Below are 21,372 nucleotides of genomic sequence, written 5' to 3'. Positions count from 1 at the left end.
TTAACTCCCCAGGGTTAAACAATCTACATTCCAGAGCACTTTAGAAAGTGGACAGAGAAATAATTAGATGCGTTGCTGGTTATCTAAAATGCCATAAATCCAGGGGGTTGGAGTGTTACTAATATCAGCCCTCAATTTAATATAAGGAGGGAATTAATGAACAGAAAATTTTGTTAGCTTAATGGAGAAAATGCTGGAGTCCATTAAAGATGTAATAGCAGGGAACTTGGTAAATGGACAGGATTGGACCTTGGAAATGCTGATCATCTATTTGCCTGCAGAACTTCTCTTTGACCCACTGAGTGTCTCCCCCACCCCTGCACTTTTTCACTTGAGGCAAATTACATTTATGTTTCATTTTAAATTTATTTGTCACGTTTCACCTCGTGTAGCGAGAAGGGCTCTTCTGCAATCAGCTTAATGGGTCGACTCTTAACATTCACCTGATGAGGGGTTCCAGGCCTGACGATGACGATTCCTTTTCCTCCCGCTGATGCTGCTCGACCTTCTCAGTTCCCCGATCAGACGGCGCGGTGTTCCGTATTCCAGCATCTCTCGTGTTACTCTAACGTACGACCAGATACAGTAAAAAAAAATCCCTATTATCCGGAATTCAAGCAACCAGCAACCCCCAAACAACTGGCCAAAAAAAAAGGAAGAGGAGAAATTGACTAAATGTTTCAATAGAGTGAACTTCACAAAATTAAGGATGACAATTCTGATTGGATTTTTTAAAATTACATTTTGCAGACTCTTTTGTCTTTCTTTCATTTGATTTTTAATTGAAAGTGAAATTCCACATTGAAATTAGAGTACATAATAATACTAATTAAAAGCCAAAAAAAAGTACATTGCACTTAGATCATACTAGTTCATCCATGGTACCCCGCATTCTCAATTAAACAAATTAAATTACAGTAACATTTTACTATATAGGTAATTCTTGACTTCCGACCTATGCGTCCACCCACACATATGGCCGAAATTTTTTTTAAAGTATTTATTAAAATGACTGTACAAGTACATATTTTGTATTTAAACCTCTGTATACAGTGGTCCCCGCTACCCGCAGCAGCCCAAGATCCCTGCTCCCTGCTGCAGCCCAATGCCCAAGTCCAATGACTTTACTAGAAGTTCATAGGTTGAGTACGTTTACTATGTACATATTTTGAGATTCTTCATTAAAGGTTCATTTGTTGAAAATATTTTTTTAAAAATTGATTTAGGTCTTCGTTAAGCCATGCGCAGTGGAGTGAATCCGACTTGTGTCCAATCCAAGATACGATCAATCCTTCAGTCCCAATTACGGTCGTAAGTTGGGGTCTACTTGTAAAAAGAAAATCTAAGCCCTTAACCAAAAACGAAGCTGTTTGGCAAAGAGAAGAGAAAAAAAATTCCTTATCAGAGTAATAAATTAAACCTTATTAGTCAACACCTCTGCATTAATACCAAGTCTTTTGTCTTTTAAACTTTATTCTTAATGCAGGTGAATTAGTGAGGCATTGTAAGAATGAGTCTCAGGCAACTGGAAAATTTGTATATTCGGCATCCGCATTTCCCGTAGGTGAGGGATAGCAGGGTGTTTTACTGTATCTGAGAAGACAAGGGGCATAGTTAAATTGAAAAAATAGTTTGCAAAGGGCAGTATGATAGCACTGTTGTGGGGTTCATTCAAGATCCCGATGGTTGCAGGGAAGTTCAAGCACCCCTCGACGAAACAGTGTTCCCCAGTCCTCGGTGCGAAAGATGTGACACACAGCCGGACATAACCCATGTACAGACAAACAATACATGCCCCGGACAAATATACATATACAGAAATAAATAAATAAACAGATTTTGTTCCTTGAATATTAACGTCTCGGAGGGTGAGTGCGAGCCGTGCCTCTGGTCGTTCAGCGTCTTCACTGCCCTGTGGGAAGAAGCTGTTCCTCAGCCCAGTGGGCCTGGCTCTGGAACTCCTGGATCTCTTCCCCGACAGGAGCAGCTGAAAGATGCCGTATGCGGGGTGGAAGGGGCCCTCAACGATTTTGTACTCCCTCTTCAGACATTGATGCCAGTAGATCACATCAATTGGAGGGGTGGGGGGGAAACGACTCCTATTTTCAAGAATTCTGCTCTAATATATTCAGCCAACATTGTCTGCATGCTATTATCAATGCTCTGATTCCTCTGTGTTTATTCTTTGCAGTTGCCGAACTAGTAACAGAAAAAGCTTGATTCTGACCAGCACGTCACCAACGCTTCCTCGACCCCATTCACCTCTCCCAGGTCACCTAGGTAAGGCACCAGGTTCCTTGGCTCTTATGCAGTGATATCCAGGATTTGTCATGGAAAGCTGTAGTCACACAAGACCTTCTGTGTCCCCGGTTCCCGATAGAGTTGCCATTCATTAAAAATTAATCTCTTGTCTGGTCAAGTTTCTAAACTGTCAGCCAGAGGCATGTTTGAGTTCCATCATGGCAACTAGCTATTTCATATTACAGGTATACCCCATTTTACGAATATTCAAATTACGAAAATTTGCTTTTAACAAAGAAGGCCGTGTTTGCTTTCAGGAAAGGATTTGAATAGGCTTTCACTTTTATGAAAATAGCCTCCAATAGTAGCAAATGGTTCTTCACTTTATGCCCATTTTGGCTTACGAAAAGTTTCATAGGAATGCTCTAGTTTCCTGTAATTAAATATTTGCAGAGAAATAACCCGCTCTCTGCAATAGTAACTGCAAAAATGCTAGGTTATCATAAAACCCATTTGGTTCACTGAGCAGAAAAGAAAATAATCCACTCCCACCAAGTCTTGCTTCTACGTCACTCCTAATCGTCCAGTGTAGTCAATTCAACTGCAGGTTTAAGGACCGTGGAGTCACAGAGCCGTACAGCACGAGAACAAGCCACTCGGCCCAACCTGGTTTTGCTGTCCAAGGTCCCTTTGAGCTAGACCCATTTACCTGCATGGCACCTAAGCCATGTACCTGTCCAAATTTCTTTTAAGTGTCATTTAAGCTTCTTCCGACTGTTCGTTCCATATTCCCACCATCCTCTGTTTGAGTAAATTACCTCTCAGTCTCTGTTCAAGGTTCTTTTCGTTGCCATGTAATAAAACAGGTGTAATATTACACATTACATTTTGTAGAGCAGACGAGTCGCCGTCAGCAGAGATTTCCCGACGCCCCTTACAATCAGAGATAGAGAAGCAAAAGGGAGTCCTTTCAGAATCTATACCTGACATCGAGAGAGATTTTTTAAAAAACTACAGGATATGGGGAAGAGTTTAAAGGGAACATTAGTGGGAACTTCTTCACACAGAGAGTGGTGGGAGTGTGGAACGAGCTGCCGGCTGAATTGCTTAATTTTGAGATTTAAGAATAATTTGAACAGGTACATGTTTGGGATGGGTATGGAGGGATATGGTCTGGGTGCTGGTTGATGGGACGAGGCAGAAATAATAGTTCAGCACAGACTAGAAGGGCCGATGGGCCTGTTTCTGTGCCATTATGTTCCTCTTCAAATCTTTCCCCTCTCACCTTAAACCGCTGAGTTTTAGACTCCCCTACCACGGGGAAGGTCTATGACTCTGACCTTAGTCATTGAGCATGAAGTACAAGCTTTTCCCACAGAGAAGTAAAACACCCAGCAGCAAATTCATCACATTAGGAGAAAAAATAAATTGTATGTCAGCCAGAGTGGGAACTGAAGCTTTGACTTTCTTGCCTGCTGTGCAGAAGAGCATCATCACAGCTCTGCAGATAAAAGATTTGAGGTGCGAAGCCCACGCCGGTGTAAATGAAATAAATTAATTATCATCCATATTTAGAAAGTGTGAAAAAAGAGCCCTGTTTCAAACCTGTACCATGCGGCAGCCAGTTGATTCATCAGTGCTCATTGATGTATTCTCATTGTAATAAGGAGACAGTGCTTGGGTTGGGATGCTGATTGAACCCATCCCCTGCTGATTGAACCCATCCCCTGCCGATTGAACCCATCCCCTGCAGTTGCCTGTGTAATTTTCACATTCTTGCTGCTAATCAGACTCCCGACTCCAGCAGAAGCCACCCTACGTGACGTGAACTCTGGCCTTCCATCATTGTCCTCCCTGACCCTGCAAAGCAAAACGTGTCAATATGCCGAAGTGAGATGTTCGAGACAAATCCTCTTGTATCATCATGATACATTTGGATAAAACACGAAAGTATACAGACACCATGAATGCACTAAAAACACCATGCTGGAGAAACCCAGCAGGTCAAACAGCGCACTTTTATTAATTTTAAATTTAGATCTATATCCCGGTAACAGGCCCTTACGGCCCATGAGCCTGTGACGCCCAGTTACACCCAATTGACTTATAATCCACGGTACATTTTTTTAAATGGTTGGAGCAATCCAGAGCACCTGGAGGAAACCCACACAGACATGGAGAGAACATACAGACTCTCTACAGGCAGCACGGCATTCGATACAGTGTCAGCCGGTTGCTGACGCCGTAACAGTGTCGTGCTAACCGCCTCAACACTAACCGTATAGCAAAGATAAAGATTACATGGGCAACATTTCGGGCTTGAGCCCTTCATCAAAGTATGAGCAAAATATAGGCAGGGGTCTGAAGAAAATGATGGTGGGGGAGGAGCACCACAGGCAGGAGGTAATTGGTGGATAAGGAGTTGCTCAGCAAAGCAATCTCTCAGACTGCGTCCAATGTACTCCCATTGTGGCTTTCTCTACATCATCTCTAAGAAATATATTCTGGCAATTAATGATTTGTAAAACAAAGAACAACAACAGTTGCTGGATATCTGAATCTGTCAAGGAAGAACCAGAGACAACCTTGCTTTGATATTAAGTACTATATGTGTGTAATAGTTGATATCATGTAAAAGTTGACACCCTATTTTCACTCCAGCCACCCACCCATCCAAGTTCCCGATGCCCCGACTGCTGACTCTCACCTAGGCCCCTGCTGCCCACTCATCCGAGCTACCGGCTCCCTGACCGCAGGCTTACCACCCAGTCACTGCTGCCCACCCATCTGAGCTCCCCACACCCCAGCCACGGACCCTTGCCTAAACCACCCGCTTCCCTGAGCTCCCAATGCCTCGACTGCAGACTTACCTGGTCCGTCTGTGCTTGGAATGACGCAAGTATTTACTGCGGTCAAAAGTATCCTAAAAATTGATCCACAAAATTCAACTATTACACACGTATATACAGTAATATTTGATTGGTTGGATGTTTAACTTATAGAAGCCCCAGCTGACTTGCCCTCTGCTTTATTCCCTTGTTCAGGCAGCAGTCCCTTGGACAGTCCTCGAAACTTCTCTCCCAATGCCCCAGCGCACTTCTCCTTTGTGACCTCTCGAAGGTAAGGCTGCTTTACACCACAAAAATCAAAAGTTCACGTAGAGTCGCAAGGACACAGCAATAACCAAGAGACTGCAGGAGCAGATAAAGAGCAGGTTAGGCAGCATCCGTGGCAGCAGAAGGATGGCTTATGTTTCACTCTGCAATAGTCTCACCCAAAGTGTTAACAAGGTTGATTCCAGGGATGAGGGAGTTTAGTCCATGAGGAGAGATTGTCTGGGACTGTACTCGCTGGAATTTAGAAGAATGAGAGGAGATCTTATAGAAACATATAAAATTATGAAAGGCATAGATAAGATCGAGATAGGTAAGTTGTTCTCATGGGTGGGGGGAGACCAGAACAAGGGCACATAGCCTCAAGATTCAGGGTATTACATTTAAGATGGAGATGAGGAGGAGGGTGGTGAATTTTTGGAATTTGCTGCCCTCCAGTCGTGGCATGACCTCAGTAAATATATTTAAAGTGGGATAGATTTTTACAAAATGGGGGATTAAGGGGAGAAAAAGGCATGTTAGTGGAGATGAGTCGATCATCAGATCAGCCATAATCTTACTGGATGGCAGAGCAGGCTCGACGGACCAGATGGTTAATTCCTTCTCCTATTTCTTATGTTCTTATCCACACAGATGCTGCCTGGCCAGCAATAAACACGCTTTTTCATAGTGTGTTTAGTGTCGTAAAATCCCTAAAGCTCCTCTCAGGAACATTATCAAACAAAGCAAGAGCAAATAAAAAGCTGTTCCTGGAAAAACTCAGGAGGTCAGGCAGTATCTATGGAGAGAGATAACATTTCAGGCCAAGAAACCCTTGTCAGGACAAAATTGGAAACCAAGCCACGAGAGATGAGATTAGGACAGCAGAGAGTGTCGGGTTGCAGATATGGGGGTTTTTGCATCTCTTAAAGGACACTTGCACCTCAGTATATGTGACAATAAATTAGAACTTGGAAAAAGAGGTAAGGGAAACATAAAGGAGGTGATTCCAGTCTCATCAGTATGGCAGCTGAAGGGCTGACCACCAACTTGGAACTGCTCCATTCATAGATGAGCAAGAGCCTTGGCAGATATCTGAGAGAGTATCAGGGCCAGAGATGGTTACAGAGCAAGTTAGAAGCCCAAAATTCAGGACTGCCCTCGGGTCGAACTGGAATTATAGATTTTCCGGACTCTCGGGCAGAACATTTAAAAGTCAAATTTAAGGAGGAATAAAGAAGAGATGAACAGGTAAATTTTGATTCATGCTTCACGTATCAAAACGAGGAGTTTTAAAGAAAAATAAAGTGGCCGCTTGTTGCTGCTGTGCATCTGTCGCGCTAACACACGCACACCAAAACCCGCTAAATTTCAAACGTTTGAGAGTTTTCAAAAAGTCTGAATTCTTGGGTGGTCCAGATCCCTGGCAAGCGGATTTTTGAATTTTTAAAGATCAGCTCAAAACCTCAGCTTGGTTTTCTCTTTCCGCTGATACTGCCTGATTTGTTGCACTTTCTGCTTCATTTCAGATTTCCAGCGTCTGCTGTGTTTATCTGAACCTGTTGTCCTCTGTTGTTTTCAGTCTAACCACAGGGTTGGAGTTGGAGGGGTTGGCAAAGAGGGAAGGGACAGAACCCGGCTTCTGTTAGCTTTTTCGGAGATTAGCAAGAGGACAGCTTGCCCACTGATCCTCGATGACTACAGAGATTAGTTACATCCTTCTGCAGGGATTCAGGGTGTCACAACGGCTATTGCCTCATGATGACAGTATCCCCAGTACAATTGGGTTCAATGCCAGATTCATTCCTAGCCTCCAGTGCTGCCTGTGTAAAGTTTGCACATTGCCCTGGCATAAATTTCCTCCAGTTTTCTCCCCTATCCATCTAGGACATCTACAAGAGGTGATGTCTTAAGAAAGCAGCCTCTGTCCTCAGGACCGCTCACCACCTAGGACATGTCTGTTACCATCAGGCAGGAGGTATATGAGCCTGAAGACTAGCTCTCAGCGGCACAAGGACAGCTTCTTCCCCGCTGCCATCAGATTCCTGAATGAACCACAGACACTGCCTCACTTTCTCCTATTTCCTTGCAATGAAATGTAATTTAAAGAAATGTTCACACTGTACTGCTGCCACAAATCATTAATCCCATCCATTGTGTAGCTGAGTGGTAAAATCTGGAGACGATGGGAACATGGGGGAGAATAAAGGAAATGGGATTGGCATAGCATTAGTGCTAATGGTTGCTGGAAATGGTCGGAATGGACACAGTGAAGCATAGGGGCTTCTACCCATACTGTTCAACTGACTCTGATATCAATCAGAATTTATTGTCATGAACAAATCACAAAATTACTTGCTTTGCAGCAGCTATAAATTACATTTCCAAAATAAATAAATAATGCAAGAAAGTAGGAGAGAGCGAGGGAGTGTCTGTGGTTCATTGTCCGCTAAGAAATCAGATGGCGGAGGGGAAGAAGCTGAGTGCATGTTTTCAGGCTCCTCCTGTCCCTCCTTCCAGTGTGAAGAGGGCATGGCCTGGGTGGTGAGGGTCCTTGAGGTGGGAGGCAGTGCCTCTTGTAGATCTCCTCGCTGGTGGCCCTGGCCGAGTTAACAACCCACTGCAGATCACTTCCTGTGCATTGTCTCTGTAGTTTTCAAGTGTTTTTGGTGACATATCAAACCTCCTCTGTATGTTCATGTACATATCTGTAGGTACTTAGAAAGTCACTGTGAGATGCAGCATAGTATCACTGGGATGGGTTGGAAGAGGTTGGAGGAACCAGACAATGTGGCTACCGTTTCATTACTGTGCAGACTCACTTATCCAGAGATGCAGGTACCAAATGAAGCTTCAGTCCACACTGATCCTCGACCACCCATTTACCCTAATCACACATGAATTTTTTAAAAATTCTCTTCAACGGGTTAGCATCACGCAGGAGCCTTTACAAAGCTAGTGATCAGGACTGGACCTGAGTTCGAGTCCCACGCTGTGTGTAAGGAATTTGTACGTTCTCCCCGTGTCTGCATGGGTTTTTTCCAGGGACTCCAGTTTCCTCCCACCCTTCAAAAATGTACCAGGGGTAAGGGTTAATGGGCTGTAGTTTTGGCAGCACCGACTTGTAGGGCCGAATCGGCCTGTTACAGTGCAATCTGTCTAATTTTAAATTTAAAAACTCTTCCCAAATCCCACCATCTAGGGGCAATTTCCAACAACCTGTATGTGTTTGGATTTAGGGAAGAGGCCATATCTCCTGGAGGAAAACCCATGCCATCGTAGGCAAACTCCACAAAGCTAGCTCCTGAAGTCAGGATCATGCTTGGGTCTCGCTGTACCACTGTGCCTACTCCGAGACAGTTACGTAGAAATGAGGCACTTGAATTCCATTAGTGTGTGATTGGAAAGTGTCTGTGGAGCAAGGGGCTTGCAGTTAAAATTGCTAACTTAAATTTTAGAGCCTCATAGCAGTGAACAGATTGATCCCCATGGGATAAGAGGTGTACTGTGAACAGGTTTTTCTGTGCTCGTGTGGGGAGAGTAAGTGGGAATAGGTGATGGAAATGTGTTTATGTGCAATTGTGAGGGTGGTGTGGTTGAGATTGAACTGCATGGTTTAATCATTCAGCTAAATTTGGCGTTTAACTCTTCGATGATAATCAAGAAACGTAGAATGAGGCTTTGCGTTTACCTCTAAGGTTTGGGGGTCATCTATTATACTATTTTTGAGGTGTAGCCTTTATTTTAATGTCATGGCAACCCATCTGTGTATATCAAAGCCCCAGGAACAGCAACATGTGATATTGCCCCTGTGAGCTATTTGATTATTGAAGGATAAATAGTTTTAAATTAAATTTAGACAGACAGCACTGTAACATGCCAATTTGGCCCTACGAGTCCGTGCCACCCAAATTATAACCCATTAACTCTTACCCCGGTATGTTTTGGAACAGTGGGAGAAAACTCGAGGCCCCGGAGAAAACCCACGCAGACACGGGGAGAACATACAACCTCCTTACATACAGCCCATGCAACCCAAATACCCCAATGAACCTATAACCCCTGTATGTTTTAAAAGGTGGGAGCAGTCCAGAGGACATGCATGTAGACACGGGAAGAAGGTGAAAACGCCTTACAGACAGCGCTGGAACCGAACGCGGGTCGCCGGTGCTGTAATAGCATGGCACCCTGCCCAATGTCTCGGACACTGCCTTTGTAATTATCACAGGGGCTGTTTCTGGGAGCTTCTTCCATTCCGCTGCATTTCAACAGTGGCCCTTCCTGAAAGAAGGCACCACTTTCTGCCACGCCATTCAGGATTTTCAGCCACAAGCACTCAAAATGCAAGCTCCACGTTGGAGGTGAAAGAGGCCACTGTCCAAAAAAAAACCAAACTGCCGGAGGAACTCAGCAGGACTGGCAGAGGAATGGTTGACTTTTGGGCTCAAGACCACCTGAAAGATGAAGTCTAATTACTAAAACACAGAGTTTCTGATGATCAAAGAGCCCCTTCAATACTGCCGGCCTCAGTACATAAATGTCTTTACAGGTTTACCTGCCTGGATTTTGGTCAAAGTTCAGATTTATTGTCAGAGAACATCACCTATATCCCTGAGGTTGTAGGACAGGCAAAATTTCTACTTATTCTTACTGTACTCAAGAAAAGATAGGAGAGAAATGTAAACAAACTGACTGCAATACAGAAAAAAAATCAGTAATAAATAATGTACAAAATAAGAATCCTTAAATGAGTCTGTGGTGCTCAATTCTGCACAATCTTGTTCTGCGGGATTGTAGCAGCTTTCATTTAAATTTGCATTACGGGGAGGTACTCCTAGCGAGCTGTTTCCTCTGCACTCTGTCAACAGCTTCTTAGTCCTCTCTGCTGCCGCACTTGTGAGTAAAGCTACTTATCACTGCAGACGACATCCTCCCTCCTATCTCGACGCAAGCCACCCGGGTTGGAATCCCGCACTGCCTGGGAAGGAGCTTGTACTTTCTGCCCGTGTCTGCGTGGTCTCCCCTCCCCGAGGGTGGGGGGGGGGGGGGCTCTGGTTTCCTCCTACCCTCCAAAACGACTGGGGGGGGTGGTTGTGGGTTAATTTGGGCAACCCGGGTTTGAATGGCCAAAATCGGTTTCTACTGTGCTGTAGATATATTTTTTTACTTAAAAATTTAATTTAACATGCTTGGTAATTCTGTGTGTGTGTTTTTCCGAATGTGGGTGCAGATTATCAATCTGCAGGTTGATCATATTCAAGTCTCATATGGCATTTGTATTATCGAGCCTTACACTTAAAGCAATTTATCTGATTCCTCCAACCCCCCCCTGCCCACCCATCCCAGTGCAACTACCTTGGTTGAGTTTTGTAAAACTGTCTGACTTTGTTATAATCCTGATGTTTCATTCCCCCCGCCCCCCGCCCCCAGCGTTAAACCAATCAGCAATCTACTATGCTGTAGAATCGTAGCCATAATTCTGTTGGGACTTGGGAGTCATTGACATTTCTCAACTTGTTGTTACTGTAACCTATTTTCTCCCCTTGCAGCCATGGTCATCGTAGTGACAGGTAACTGTTTATCGGGTCTGATGCTGTATTCAGGTTGTGATTTGGTTCAAGGTGGTTGCCGTCTTGGTCAGTTGGTGGTGTCATGTGACCAGGCCTCCCTTACTTTCTGCTGTGTGTGAGATGCATGTTCATTTTCAGTGTGCTTTTGACATGAACCAAACTGCAACTAAACCAGTACAAATCCACAGCCTGGCACCAACAGGTAAAGCATTAGCCCTGCCTCGTAGTTCCAGGACAGACAGTTAGCAACCAACCAGGGATCGCTGAAAGCATTGGGAACAATTTCTGCGCAACAACCTTTCATGAGCTTCATTGAGATCATCGGCTGATCTGTTGTCATAATGAGCAATTTTGGACAGGAGGTTGGAAGTAGCAGAGAGAGTCAACAGATTAGGCAACAACGCCCAATCTTCTGGAGGAACTCGGTGGGTCGATCAGAATCCGTGGGAGAGAAAGCGAGAACTGCCAATGTGGCGGACCAGAACCCTTCATTCAGTGGTGCCTCCAGGTCAGGCAACGTCTGCGGAAAGAGGCGAAAGGTTCGAAAAGAGAGAAATTAGAAAGATCAGGGGCTTGGGAAGTGGGCAACGAAATCAGATCTCCGGTGGAATCCATGTTTTTATAGTGACTGGGTTGCGTTGCTGATTTGGTTTGTTCCCCTGTGTTGAGTGATATGGGTAAGAATTCCTCCTCCCCACACTGTGCCTCTGTGAAGAGCCTTTCAGTCCAAGCGAAGTTGCCAAATGTGCTCGTCCCAAACGACCCACACGTTTGGGTTGGAAGTTGGGTGGCACAGGCTCATGGCCGGAAGGGCCGGCTACAGCGCTGTATGTCTAAATTTTTATCAAATTTAAATTGAATCTCGCTGGAAAACTGAAGGGAATGCACAGACAGCGACCAGAGGAATCCTTACCCCATGGAACTCTCTGTCTGTTCATTAGGGTGGTGTCTTTCTAACATTGGATTTGAATGTAAACATTTTCATCTTCCTTTGCAGTTGGACTGATGATTACTTGTGAAATTAGGATAAATTATTGCAATTTACTGCATTAATATGTCAAGATCCTTCAATTTAAAGCTCATTTCATGAAAAAACAATTACAAGGACCAATGATCTACTTGTGGAAATTTTCAGAACAGCAGGGCAGCGTTTAACTCATCCAGTCAATGGTAAAGAAAAATAGACTTCAGGTTAAGGGCTTGATGCACCATCAATTATTCACAAAAGGCTGAGTAGTGAAACAATCGGCCCTTTAATAACTAAAGACCGGAACACTATCAAACAACCATCCACCTCCTTGACTGATCAGAGCAAAAGGAAGGGGACTATGGGTAGGATTGGTCTTGGGAGGCATGTCCAGTCAGTAGAGTGGTTTACCACGATGTTACTGCACACTATTGGAGCACAGTCTTGTAGGTTATAATTTCTCATAAAGTCATTCTTTATTTTTGTGGATGAGACAAAGTGTGTTCATCACAAGATAATTTCGGAAAATTCCATCTATCATTCCAAGCTTTGTTCTGCCTTCATTTTGCATAGAACAGTTGGAGATCAAAAATGTTTTCCTCCTACCTCAATATCAGTTCAAGATTCCTTCATTGTGTATAAATACACAAAATTCGTTAACCTTTGTTTGCCATAAAGACTCACTGAGGTGCCACGATCCTGATACTCCCATCGGTAAGTGAAAGAGGAAGCGAAAGAGAATGCCTTCAGAGACACCGAGTGTCCACGCATTTACCTCCTGCAACCTCTGCAGCATCTTGTCCATGCCAGTGGCGACCCTGAGCTCCCAGTTCCAAACCTCCGATATGATCAGGAAGCTGTTACGTCCCGAGGCCCCTTCTCCAATGCCATGCTCAGGAATCCTAGTCCCGATACCCGGCTCCCTCGAGCCAGTTCTTGAACTTGGGTTTGGGAAAAGAAATTTAGAGCATCTCAAGCCGAACAAAGGATTCAAAGTTAGCTGCGTTTCAAGGAAGACCTGGGACTAAGTGATCGTCTTCCCCGAGGTTTGTTGATCCCTGAAAATTGTGCCTGCTTGGTGATTGATTGGCCATCAATATGGCTTATTGGCCAAGAGGGTTCAAGACCCCTGTCACTTTCAGACTGTAGATGTGCATACCGTTGCCTGAAGTGTTTCCTTTTGTGTTTCCCAGGGCAGACGGCCGTCGATGGTCTCTCGCCTCTCTCCCATCCTCAGGATATGGAACCAACACGCCCAGTTCCACGGTGTCCGTAAGTGCTACCTCTTACACTTCAACTATTCAACGTTCAAAGGAAAACCACGCATTAAGAACCAGTGCTGGTTGTTCTCAGTAGTGCAGCCCCCGTAACACATTTCCAATTTCATCAACAAGAACCAACATTTAGGTATTGAATTAGCTTGTTCTGGATCACCATCAACAAAGGATGTGAATACTTTGGAGATGGTATAGAAACCCACTTCTCGGGTTGTGACAGAAAGACAGGAGAAGGTTAGGCCAATGGTTCTCAACCGTGCACATAACAAGTCCATTAGTTACGATTAAAATAGTGGTTTTCAGCCTTTTTCTCTCCACTCACATATCACTTCAAGTATTCCCTAGGCCATCAGTGTTCTGTGATTAGTAAGGGGTGTGGGTGGAAAACCACTGTTTTAATCGTCCTTAATGGATTTGTTATGTGCACGGTTTCATAACTCCAAAGGACAATCCTTCTCAAGCCAAATATTTCAATAACAAATTGGGTCTAGAACAGTGATTCTCAACCTTCCCTGCCCACCCACATCCCTCCTTAAGCAATCTCTTACTAATCACAGTGCACTGATGACATAGGGATTACCTACAGTGGGGAAAGAAAAAGGTTGAGAATCACCGATGTAATTGAATGACAGAACAGACTCCTGCTCCTAATTCTTGTTTTCTTAGGTGTTGGTGAAATGTTTAATGGCCCTTGTGCATTCACTTCAGAATAATGTATTTAAGAAGCAGTCGTTCGAATTATTTAGCATCCACGTGTAGGGTGGGCAGTCCTGGAACGGGAGACCATCTGGAGAGGGGAGAGGAAGGGAGCTTCATCGGTCATGTTGTCTGGACCTTGGGAGCAGCTCTTAACCCGGACCTTGTTTCACTTTGAATCCCTTGTAGTCTTCGTGCTCGTCGCAGGAGAAGCTTCACCAGTTGCCCTTCCAGCCCACCGTGGACGAGCTGCACTTCCTGTCCAAGCATTTCGGGAGCACGGAGAGCATCACCGATGACGATGGAGGGCGCCGCTCGCCAGCTGTCCGCCCGCGCTCTCGAAGCCTCAGGTAAGTGCCCCGTTCCACCTGGGATCCTCCCTTCTGAATCCTCCAGGGCGATGAAGTCACAATGAGCAGGCATGAATTGAATGGGTCAAAAGGCCACTTTCTGTATCATTGAAGCACCAACATTGAAACCTTTGATGCCTCAGGGCATCAGGAGCTTGGATGGGTGGGCGGGGCGAAGGTCCACGGTCGGGGCATCGGGAGCTCGGATGGGTGAGAGGCCGAGGCGAGGGTTCGCAGTCGGGGCGTCGGGAGCTTGGATGGGTGGGCAGGGCAAAGATCCGTGGTCAGGGCATCGTGAGCTCGGATGGGTAAGCGGCTGAGGCGAAGATTCGTAGTCAGGGCATCAGGAGCTCAGATGGGTGGGCGGGGCGAAGATCCGCAGTCAGGGCATTGGGAGCTCGGATGTGCTGGTGGGCGGGCGAAAAATGGGAGGGAGGGGTCGACTTTTACACGAGCCATGCCAACGCCGCCACTCTTATGTTTACAAGTCATGCCTCTTTTGCTTCTGGAATGCCAGCACACTGTGTAAAATGACACAATGGGGCAGCATTATGCCGGCATTGTTTGGTTCAAGCAAAGCCGGCTTAATGGGTCTTCTTTGCGGCAGTATTTTGGGGATCCCTGAGTAAAAAGGGCTACAGTTATTACTTGTTCCCCCCCATCCCATCCCGGCTTCCCCACATCCCTTCTTCTAGCATTGCACAGCAGGCTGTCTTAACTCAGAACAGGGAGATATTCTCAATGTGTTTGTTGACCTCAGCTGACCTGTGCCTTTTGCTCTGTTGCAGCCCTGGAAGATCTCCTTCCTGCTACGACAATGAAATAGTGATGATGAACCATGTCTACAAAGAGAGATTCCCAAAGGTAGTGGGGGGGGTGGGGGCAGAGTGTGTTTAGGTCCGTTCAATCTGTTATGTTAATTGAACTGAAGCTGCCATATTTACTAAAAGCATCATGTCAGGGACTGGGTGGCCATGAGCCTGAGGGATTGATGTGTCGGGTAAGTTCTGTGCCATTGATCTGGAGCTTGAAGCATTTTCAAGTTTATTTCAGTTAATTTATCATCTGATTGTACAAGTACAACCTGACGAAACAGCGTTCTCCGGTCCTCGGTGCAACACACTACAAACACACATACAGACATAACACACCTACAGACAAGCGACACGTATGCCCAGTACTTCTATATAATGTTGAAATAAATAAATATTACTGTTAAATAAATGGTTGAGTCACAGAGGGTTTGTATGAGCAGTTCATCAGTGGTTCAGCAGTCTCACTGCCCGTGGGAAGAAACTGTTTCTCAACCTGGTTGTTCTGAGATCACAGAACATTACGGCACACTACAGGCCCTTTGGCCCTCGATGTTGTGCCAACCTATATATTCCTACAAAAAAAAACTAAACCCTCCCTACCTCGTAACCCTCTTATTTTTCCTCCATCCATTTTCTTAAGAGTCTCTTAAATCCCCCCAATGTTTCAGCTTCCAATACCATCCCTGGCAAGGTGTACCAGGTGCCCACAACTCTCTGGGTGAAAAACTTACCCCTGATCTCTCCCCTAAACTTTGTTACAGATGTCATATAAGAACATAAGAAATAGGAGCAGGAGTCAGCCATCCGGCCCGTCGAGCCTGCTGCACCATTCAATAAGATCGTGGCTGATCTGATCATTGTCTCAACTCCACCGACCTGCCTTTTCCTCGTATCCCTTAATTCCTTTTTTACATAAAAATCTATCTAACTGAACCTTAAATCTGTTTAATAAAGTAGCCTGAACTGTTTCCCTGGGCAGAAAATCCCATAGATTCGCAACTCTCTAGGAAAAACAGTTTCTCCTCATCTCCAGCTTAAATCTACTCCCCTGAATCTTGAGACCATGTCCCCTGGTTCTGGTCTCACCTACCAGTGAAAACAATTTTCCTACCTCTACTTTTTCATAATTTTATATGTTTCTACAATATCTCCTCTCATTCTTTGGAATTCGAGTATTATCCCAGGTGTTTGCTACTCGCGCCATGGGAAAAAGATGCTGGCTGTCTGTGCCTTTCAGAATCCAGTAGACCTCCATTAAATCACCTGTCATACTTCTTCAATATTCTGGTGATGATACTCCTGTATCTCCTTCCTGGCGGGAGTAGCTGTGTGCAGGAGTGATAGGGGTCCTTACTGATTTTGCGAGCCCTTGTTAGACAATGATTCCTGGTAAATCCCATTGGTGTTGAGGTGGGGGGGGAAACAGTAGTGTCTCCATGAGCCCTTACTTGGTTGGTCCTTCCAAAATGCAAAAGTCTCACACTTGTCTGCTTGTTTACTTCTACATCCTGAAGGTGAATGGGTTACCAGGTTAGTTAATAGGATGTTGTCCCTAGTGTGGAGATGAGTGACGGAATCAAAGATGGGGTTAGATTGAGGATTAAATAGTCGTTTGTGTTCCTGATCTTCGATGGCATTAACCCCAGTGGAATAATGATTGAGAGAGGAAATAAAAGAGAATGCTAAATGAGACAGGAGTCAGGATGGAGATAAAACAAGGACTGCACTTCCTGGGATGGGCAAGGCTACCGGCCACCATCCTGGCATCTTCTATCCAGAGCTTCCTGGCCGGCTGCCTCAATGTGGGTATGGTTGCTGCAGAGAAATGGATCGGAGGTCAATCCACAGGACCATAAGAGCGGGGTCTCTCGCCCTCCCATCAACGTGGTCTACCGGGAGGGCTCACAAAATTATTGAGGGCGCCTTCCTCCCTGCACACAGCATCTTTCAACTATTCCCATTGGGAAAGAGGTACAGGAGTATCAGAGCCAGCTCTACCAGGCTGCGAAGCAGGCAGTGAGATTGCAGAACGACTACTCATGCAAACCCTCTGTGACTTAATTTTTTAACAATAATATTTATTTACTTTAATATTGTATGCATGGTAAATGATAGGCATCTGAGGCGTGCAGTAGAACAGAGGGATCTGGGAATACAGATACATAATTTCATGAAAGGTAGATCAGGTTATAAAGAGAGCTTTTGGCATATTGACCTTCATAAATCAAAGTATTGAGCACAGAAGTTGGGATGTTATGTTAATGTTGTACAAGACATTGGTGAGGCCAAATTTGGAGAAATGTGTGCAGTTATGGTCGCCAAACTACAGGAAAGATATCAGTAAGATAGAAAGAGTGCAGAGAAGATTTACTGGGATGTTGTTGGGACTTCAGGAACTAAGTTCCAGGTAAAGGTTAAATGGGTTAGGACTTTATTCCTTAGAGCATAGAAGAATGAGAGGAGATTTGAACGAGATATTTAAAATCATGAGGGGGACAGACAGAGTAAATGTAGGTTGGCTTTTTCCACTGAGGGTAGGTGAGATTCAAACCACAGGATATGGGTTAAGGGTGAAAGGGGAAAAGTTTAGTCAAGTTTATTGTCAACTGATTGTACAAGTACAACCCGATGAAAGAGTGTTCTCGGTCCCTGGTGCAAAAACATGCAGGCACACAACCAGACATAACACACATACAGACAAATAATACATATGCAGTCTTCTATCTATCTAAATAAATAAATAAATAGATTTTGTTTTGTACAAATGAGGGAACATAGGCAAAATTTGTTCACACAGAGAGAGTGGTGGGAGTGTGGAACGAGCTGCCAGCTGAAGTGGAGAATGCAGGCTCAATTTTGACACTTAAGAAGAATTTGGGCAGGTGTATGGAGGGCTATGGACTCGGTGCAGATCAGTGGGACTAGGCAGAAAAATGGTTCAGCACAGACTAGAAGGGCCAAAGGTCCTGTTTCTATGCTGTAATGTTCTATGTTTCTATGACTGGGGGGACGTGCAGCTACATGATCACAAGGAGAACATGCAAACTCCACGCAGGCAGCAAAACCAAAAATGAACACCGCTGCTGGAAAGCTGATATAAAAACACTGAGCTTGTCAGTCAGCGTCTGTGGAAAGAGAAGCAGAATCAGATCTTCCGCATCTGGAGACCAGGCATGTTTGAGGACTTCAGAACATTTTACACAGGGATGCACACCAAGCACACTGCTTTGTCTGGATGATGTCAAGCTTCCTGAAGTGTTTACCGTGCCAACAGGAGAGTGCAGGTACTCCCCGACTCATGACCAGAATTCGGACCAAAGGATCAAATGTATGTACGTTTGTTGGAATTTTGCATTTGTGTTAAAAGAATGTAAAGAAAAAATATAAAATTTACACAATTGATGTTGTATTTGACAAACTATAACAGGGATACAGGGTGTGTAAGAGCCAGAATGTACTTACCTTGTTAGTCGGTCTCCCCACATCCGTAAGCCGGGTACAACAATCTTGATTTCTGTGCGCGTGCGCAAGTTTTCAGTTGGCACACACGTGGTGGGTTCGCGTATCGGAATCTGATTGGCTCATGCATGAGAGTCAAGTGCCCTAATGATAATCGAATTCATGCCTTTGAGTCTCGTGCAAGTGCCAAGCAAATTCCAATACGCGAGCCACGCATGCGCCAACCTAAGACTCGCGCATGCACACAGGATTCAAGATGGCCGCGCCCAGCATACAGACACTGGGACACCGACTAACAAGGTCAGTACACACATTTTGGCTCTTACAGGCCCTGAATCCCTGTTACAGTTTGTTAAATACAACATAAACCGCGTAAATTTTATATTTTTTCTTTTTTTTAACAAATTTTCGGTCATATGTGCAGACGGGTGTAAGTCGCGTAGGTCACAAGTCAGAGAGTACCTGTATTCCTTTAACTCCTTTTTCTTCCCAACGTGATGAGTAGCACTGAGGGGAGGGCACTTATTGTGGGCTCCGCTGAGCTCTTCTCAATGGTATTAGTGTGGTTGGACCAATAGAAATTCTGGGCTTTGATGACACCCCCCTCACCCCTCAAGGGATGTTCATGGCAGGGAAATTCTACGAGTAGAATTTAGATTGTTTACCTTGAAGGAGATGACAGTAACCCAGCATTGTTGGGAACTAAATGTTACTGCCACTTATCAGACCATGCTTGAAGTTTGTCTAGCCCTTGCTGAATGCAGACAAACACTGCTTCAATTGCTGAACATTACTGCACGGACACTTTGGAGTGTCTAAAACCAGGGCCATAGTGAGCAGCAAAATGAGGGCAAGCGTGTGTCCACAGAGGCTTAAAGAAGTTTAAATTCTCTCCTGCAAATGTCAAAATTTGCTGAGCAAGTTCTTTATTTTAACTCGAAGGTTTCAAGGGAATTTGGAAAAGGTCAGTGTGTGGACTTGAGTTGTAGATGATGTCATTGAATGCCAGAATTAAAAGCACACAGAAATGCTGGAGGAGCTCCCCCAGTCTCGCACCGTCCATAGGAGGTAAAGATATATTACCCACGTTTCGGGGCTGAACCCAACCTTGAAGAAGGGTTCAGGCCTGAAACTTCGGTAATATATCTTTACCTCCTATGGACGCTGCGAGACCGGATGAGCTCCTCCAGCATTTCTGTGTTTTTACTCCAACCACAGCATCTGCAGACTTTCGTGTTTCTCTCCACTGTATGGCAGAACCTACTGGAGGGGCAGAATGGCCTCTTCTGTTCCTATAAACCTCAAAAGGTGGAAGGCCTTTTGAGAGGAGCAGTTAAATATTTCTGTTTGGCTGTAGGGAACTGACAACTTTGAATGTAAGTCTAAATCTCAACATTTGACTTATATTTTTGGATCATCAAATTAATTTTTCTCTCAATGGGAGTTCATCGTTCAATGTCATTCCTGCTGCAGGCCACGGCACAGATGGAGGAGAGGCTGCAGGAGTTCATCACGGTCAATGCGCCGGAAAACGTGCTCCCATTGGCTGACGGGGTCCTCAGCTTCATCCACCACCAGATCATCGAGATGTCCAGGGACTGCCTGGACAAGTCGCAAGAGGGGCTCATCACCTCACGGTACTTCTATGAGCTGCAGGAGAACCTGGAGAAGCTGCTACAGGATGTGAGTCAATTTGCACCCCCAACACTCCACCCCTCCCCACCTCCTCAAACATGTGGGGATCTGCAGCCCAGCCTCCGCCTGCAAGCATACAGGTAGACCCTGACTTACAATGTTCCGACTTACGATGTTCCGAAGTTATGATCAGAATCTGCTTTGAATAAAGGTGCATTGGGGTCAACCTGTATCAACGTGGTTGCTTTTCCTCCTCTGAAGGAAATGCTTCTGTCCAATCACCACCCCCACACACCCCAAAGTAATCCTCTGGGCGGTTCGACCCTGAGGGGGAGCGCTGGGTTTCCGGCCCCCCCTCAGGTCCGCACCAGCAACAGCGCTACTGTTACTGCAGCTCAAGTCCGCCATGAGCTGCCATTTTATTTTTGCTCTGCCATAATCCTACTGATAAGCATTACAGCTAAACAAGTAACTGAAGCAAGTGTCACGGTCTTAAAATGAAAAGGAGTTAGTTGTTAGAACATCCTGTCCTTACATGTACATAAAACACACAGGCACATACACCTCTCCAAATATTTCCAGAAGGTTACAGCATAAAACCTTGATGCTCAAGAGTTCAAAGTACTAGGGAAAGTGCTCTAGGTTCTTAAATATATATTTATTTAAAATTTCAAGAGGTCCTATTCCAGCTCATTATTTCTTGTTATCCGAGAAAAATGTGCAGGAATATGATCATAACTTGGTTCAATTTAACTTAGGAGGAAGAAATGGGTAAAGGACAGATAGAAGTTATCACTGTGGAGACCTTTGGGATTGGATAAATCAAGTTTGTTGGAGATAAATTAGAATTGCATGTAATTTGATGTACTTTAATCTGAGAATATTTACCTGGTGACGGTGAAGTGGAGAATGCAGTAAAATCCTTAATTTTCATATTTTGAAAAATTATATGCCGTCAAGGGGGAAAAAAAGTTGCCAACAACACTTTAGAAATGGTGTTAATTAACTGAGTGAAATTTTTTTTTTGGCAATGTATGTAATTGCAGGTTTTTAAAAAATCTGAATTGATGCTTCACAATAGAAATTGATAGTTTTTGATTATCTGTTATATTTCTGACACTATTAATAAATTCCTTTGTAGATGGAAAAAACTGCCACTTGTCCCATTAAATTAGAAAGTAATTGGAAAAAGAAAAATATTTAAATTTAGACATACAGCCCAGTAACAGGCCCTTTCAGCTTTTGCCACCCAATTACACCCAATTGACCT

General features: G+C 44.6%; 1 protein-coding gene across 1 annotated transcript in view; it reads left to right on the top strand.

Annotated features, from left to right (window-relative positions):
• Positions 1-468: 468 nt before the first annotated feature.
• LOC138756804 (microtubule-associated serine/threonine-protein kinase 1-like) overlaps positions 469-21,372 on the top strand; it is an 80,162-nt gene continuing 59,258 nt past the window's right edge. The window contains exons 1-8 of the mRNA XM_069923193.1: positions 469-570; positions 1,982-2,032; positions 2,133-2,280; positions 5,286-5,361; positions 13,064-13,142; positions 14,033-14,193; positions 14,982-15,057; positions 19,941-20,150. Of these exons, the coding sequence (XP_069779294.1) occupies positions 469-570; positions 1,982-2,032; positions 2,133-2,280; positions 5,286-5,361; positions 13,064-13,142; positions 14,033-14,193; positions 14,982-15,057; positions 19,941-20,150 (903 nt within the window). The remainder of the gene's footprint in view (positions 571-1,981; positions 2,033-2,132; positions 2,281-5,285; positions 5,362-13,063; positions 13,143-14,032; positions 14,194-14,981; positions 15,058-19,940; positions 20,151-21,372) is intronic.

Source organism: Narcine bancroftii, chromosome 3, assembly GCF_036971445.1.
Source record: "Narcine bancroftii isolate sNarBan1 chromosome 3, sNarBan1.hap1, whole genome shotgun sequence".
Lineage (NCBI taxonomy): Eukaryota > Metazoa > Chordata > Chondrichthyes > Torpediniformes > Narcinidae > Narcine > Narcine bancroftii.
This window is presented reverse-complemented; position numbering and strand designations above follow the sequence as displayed.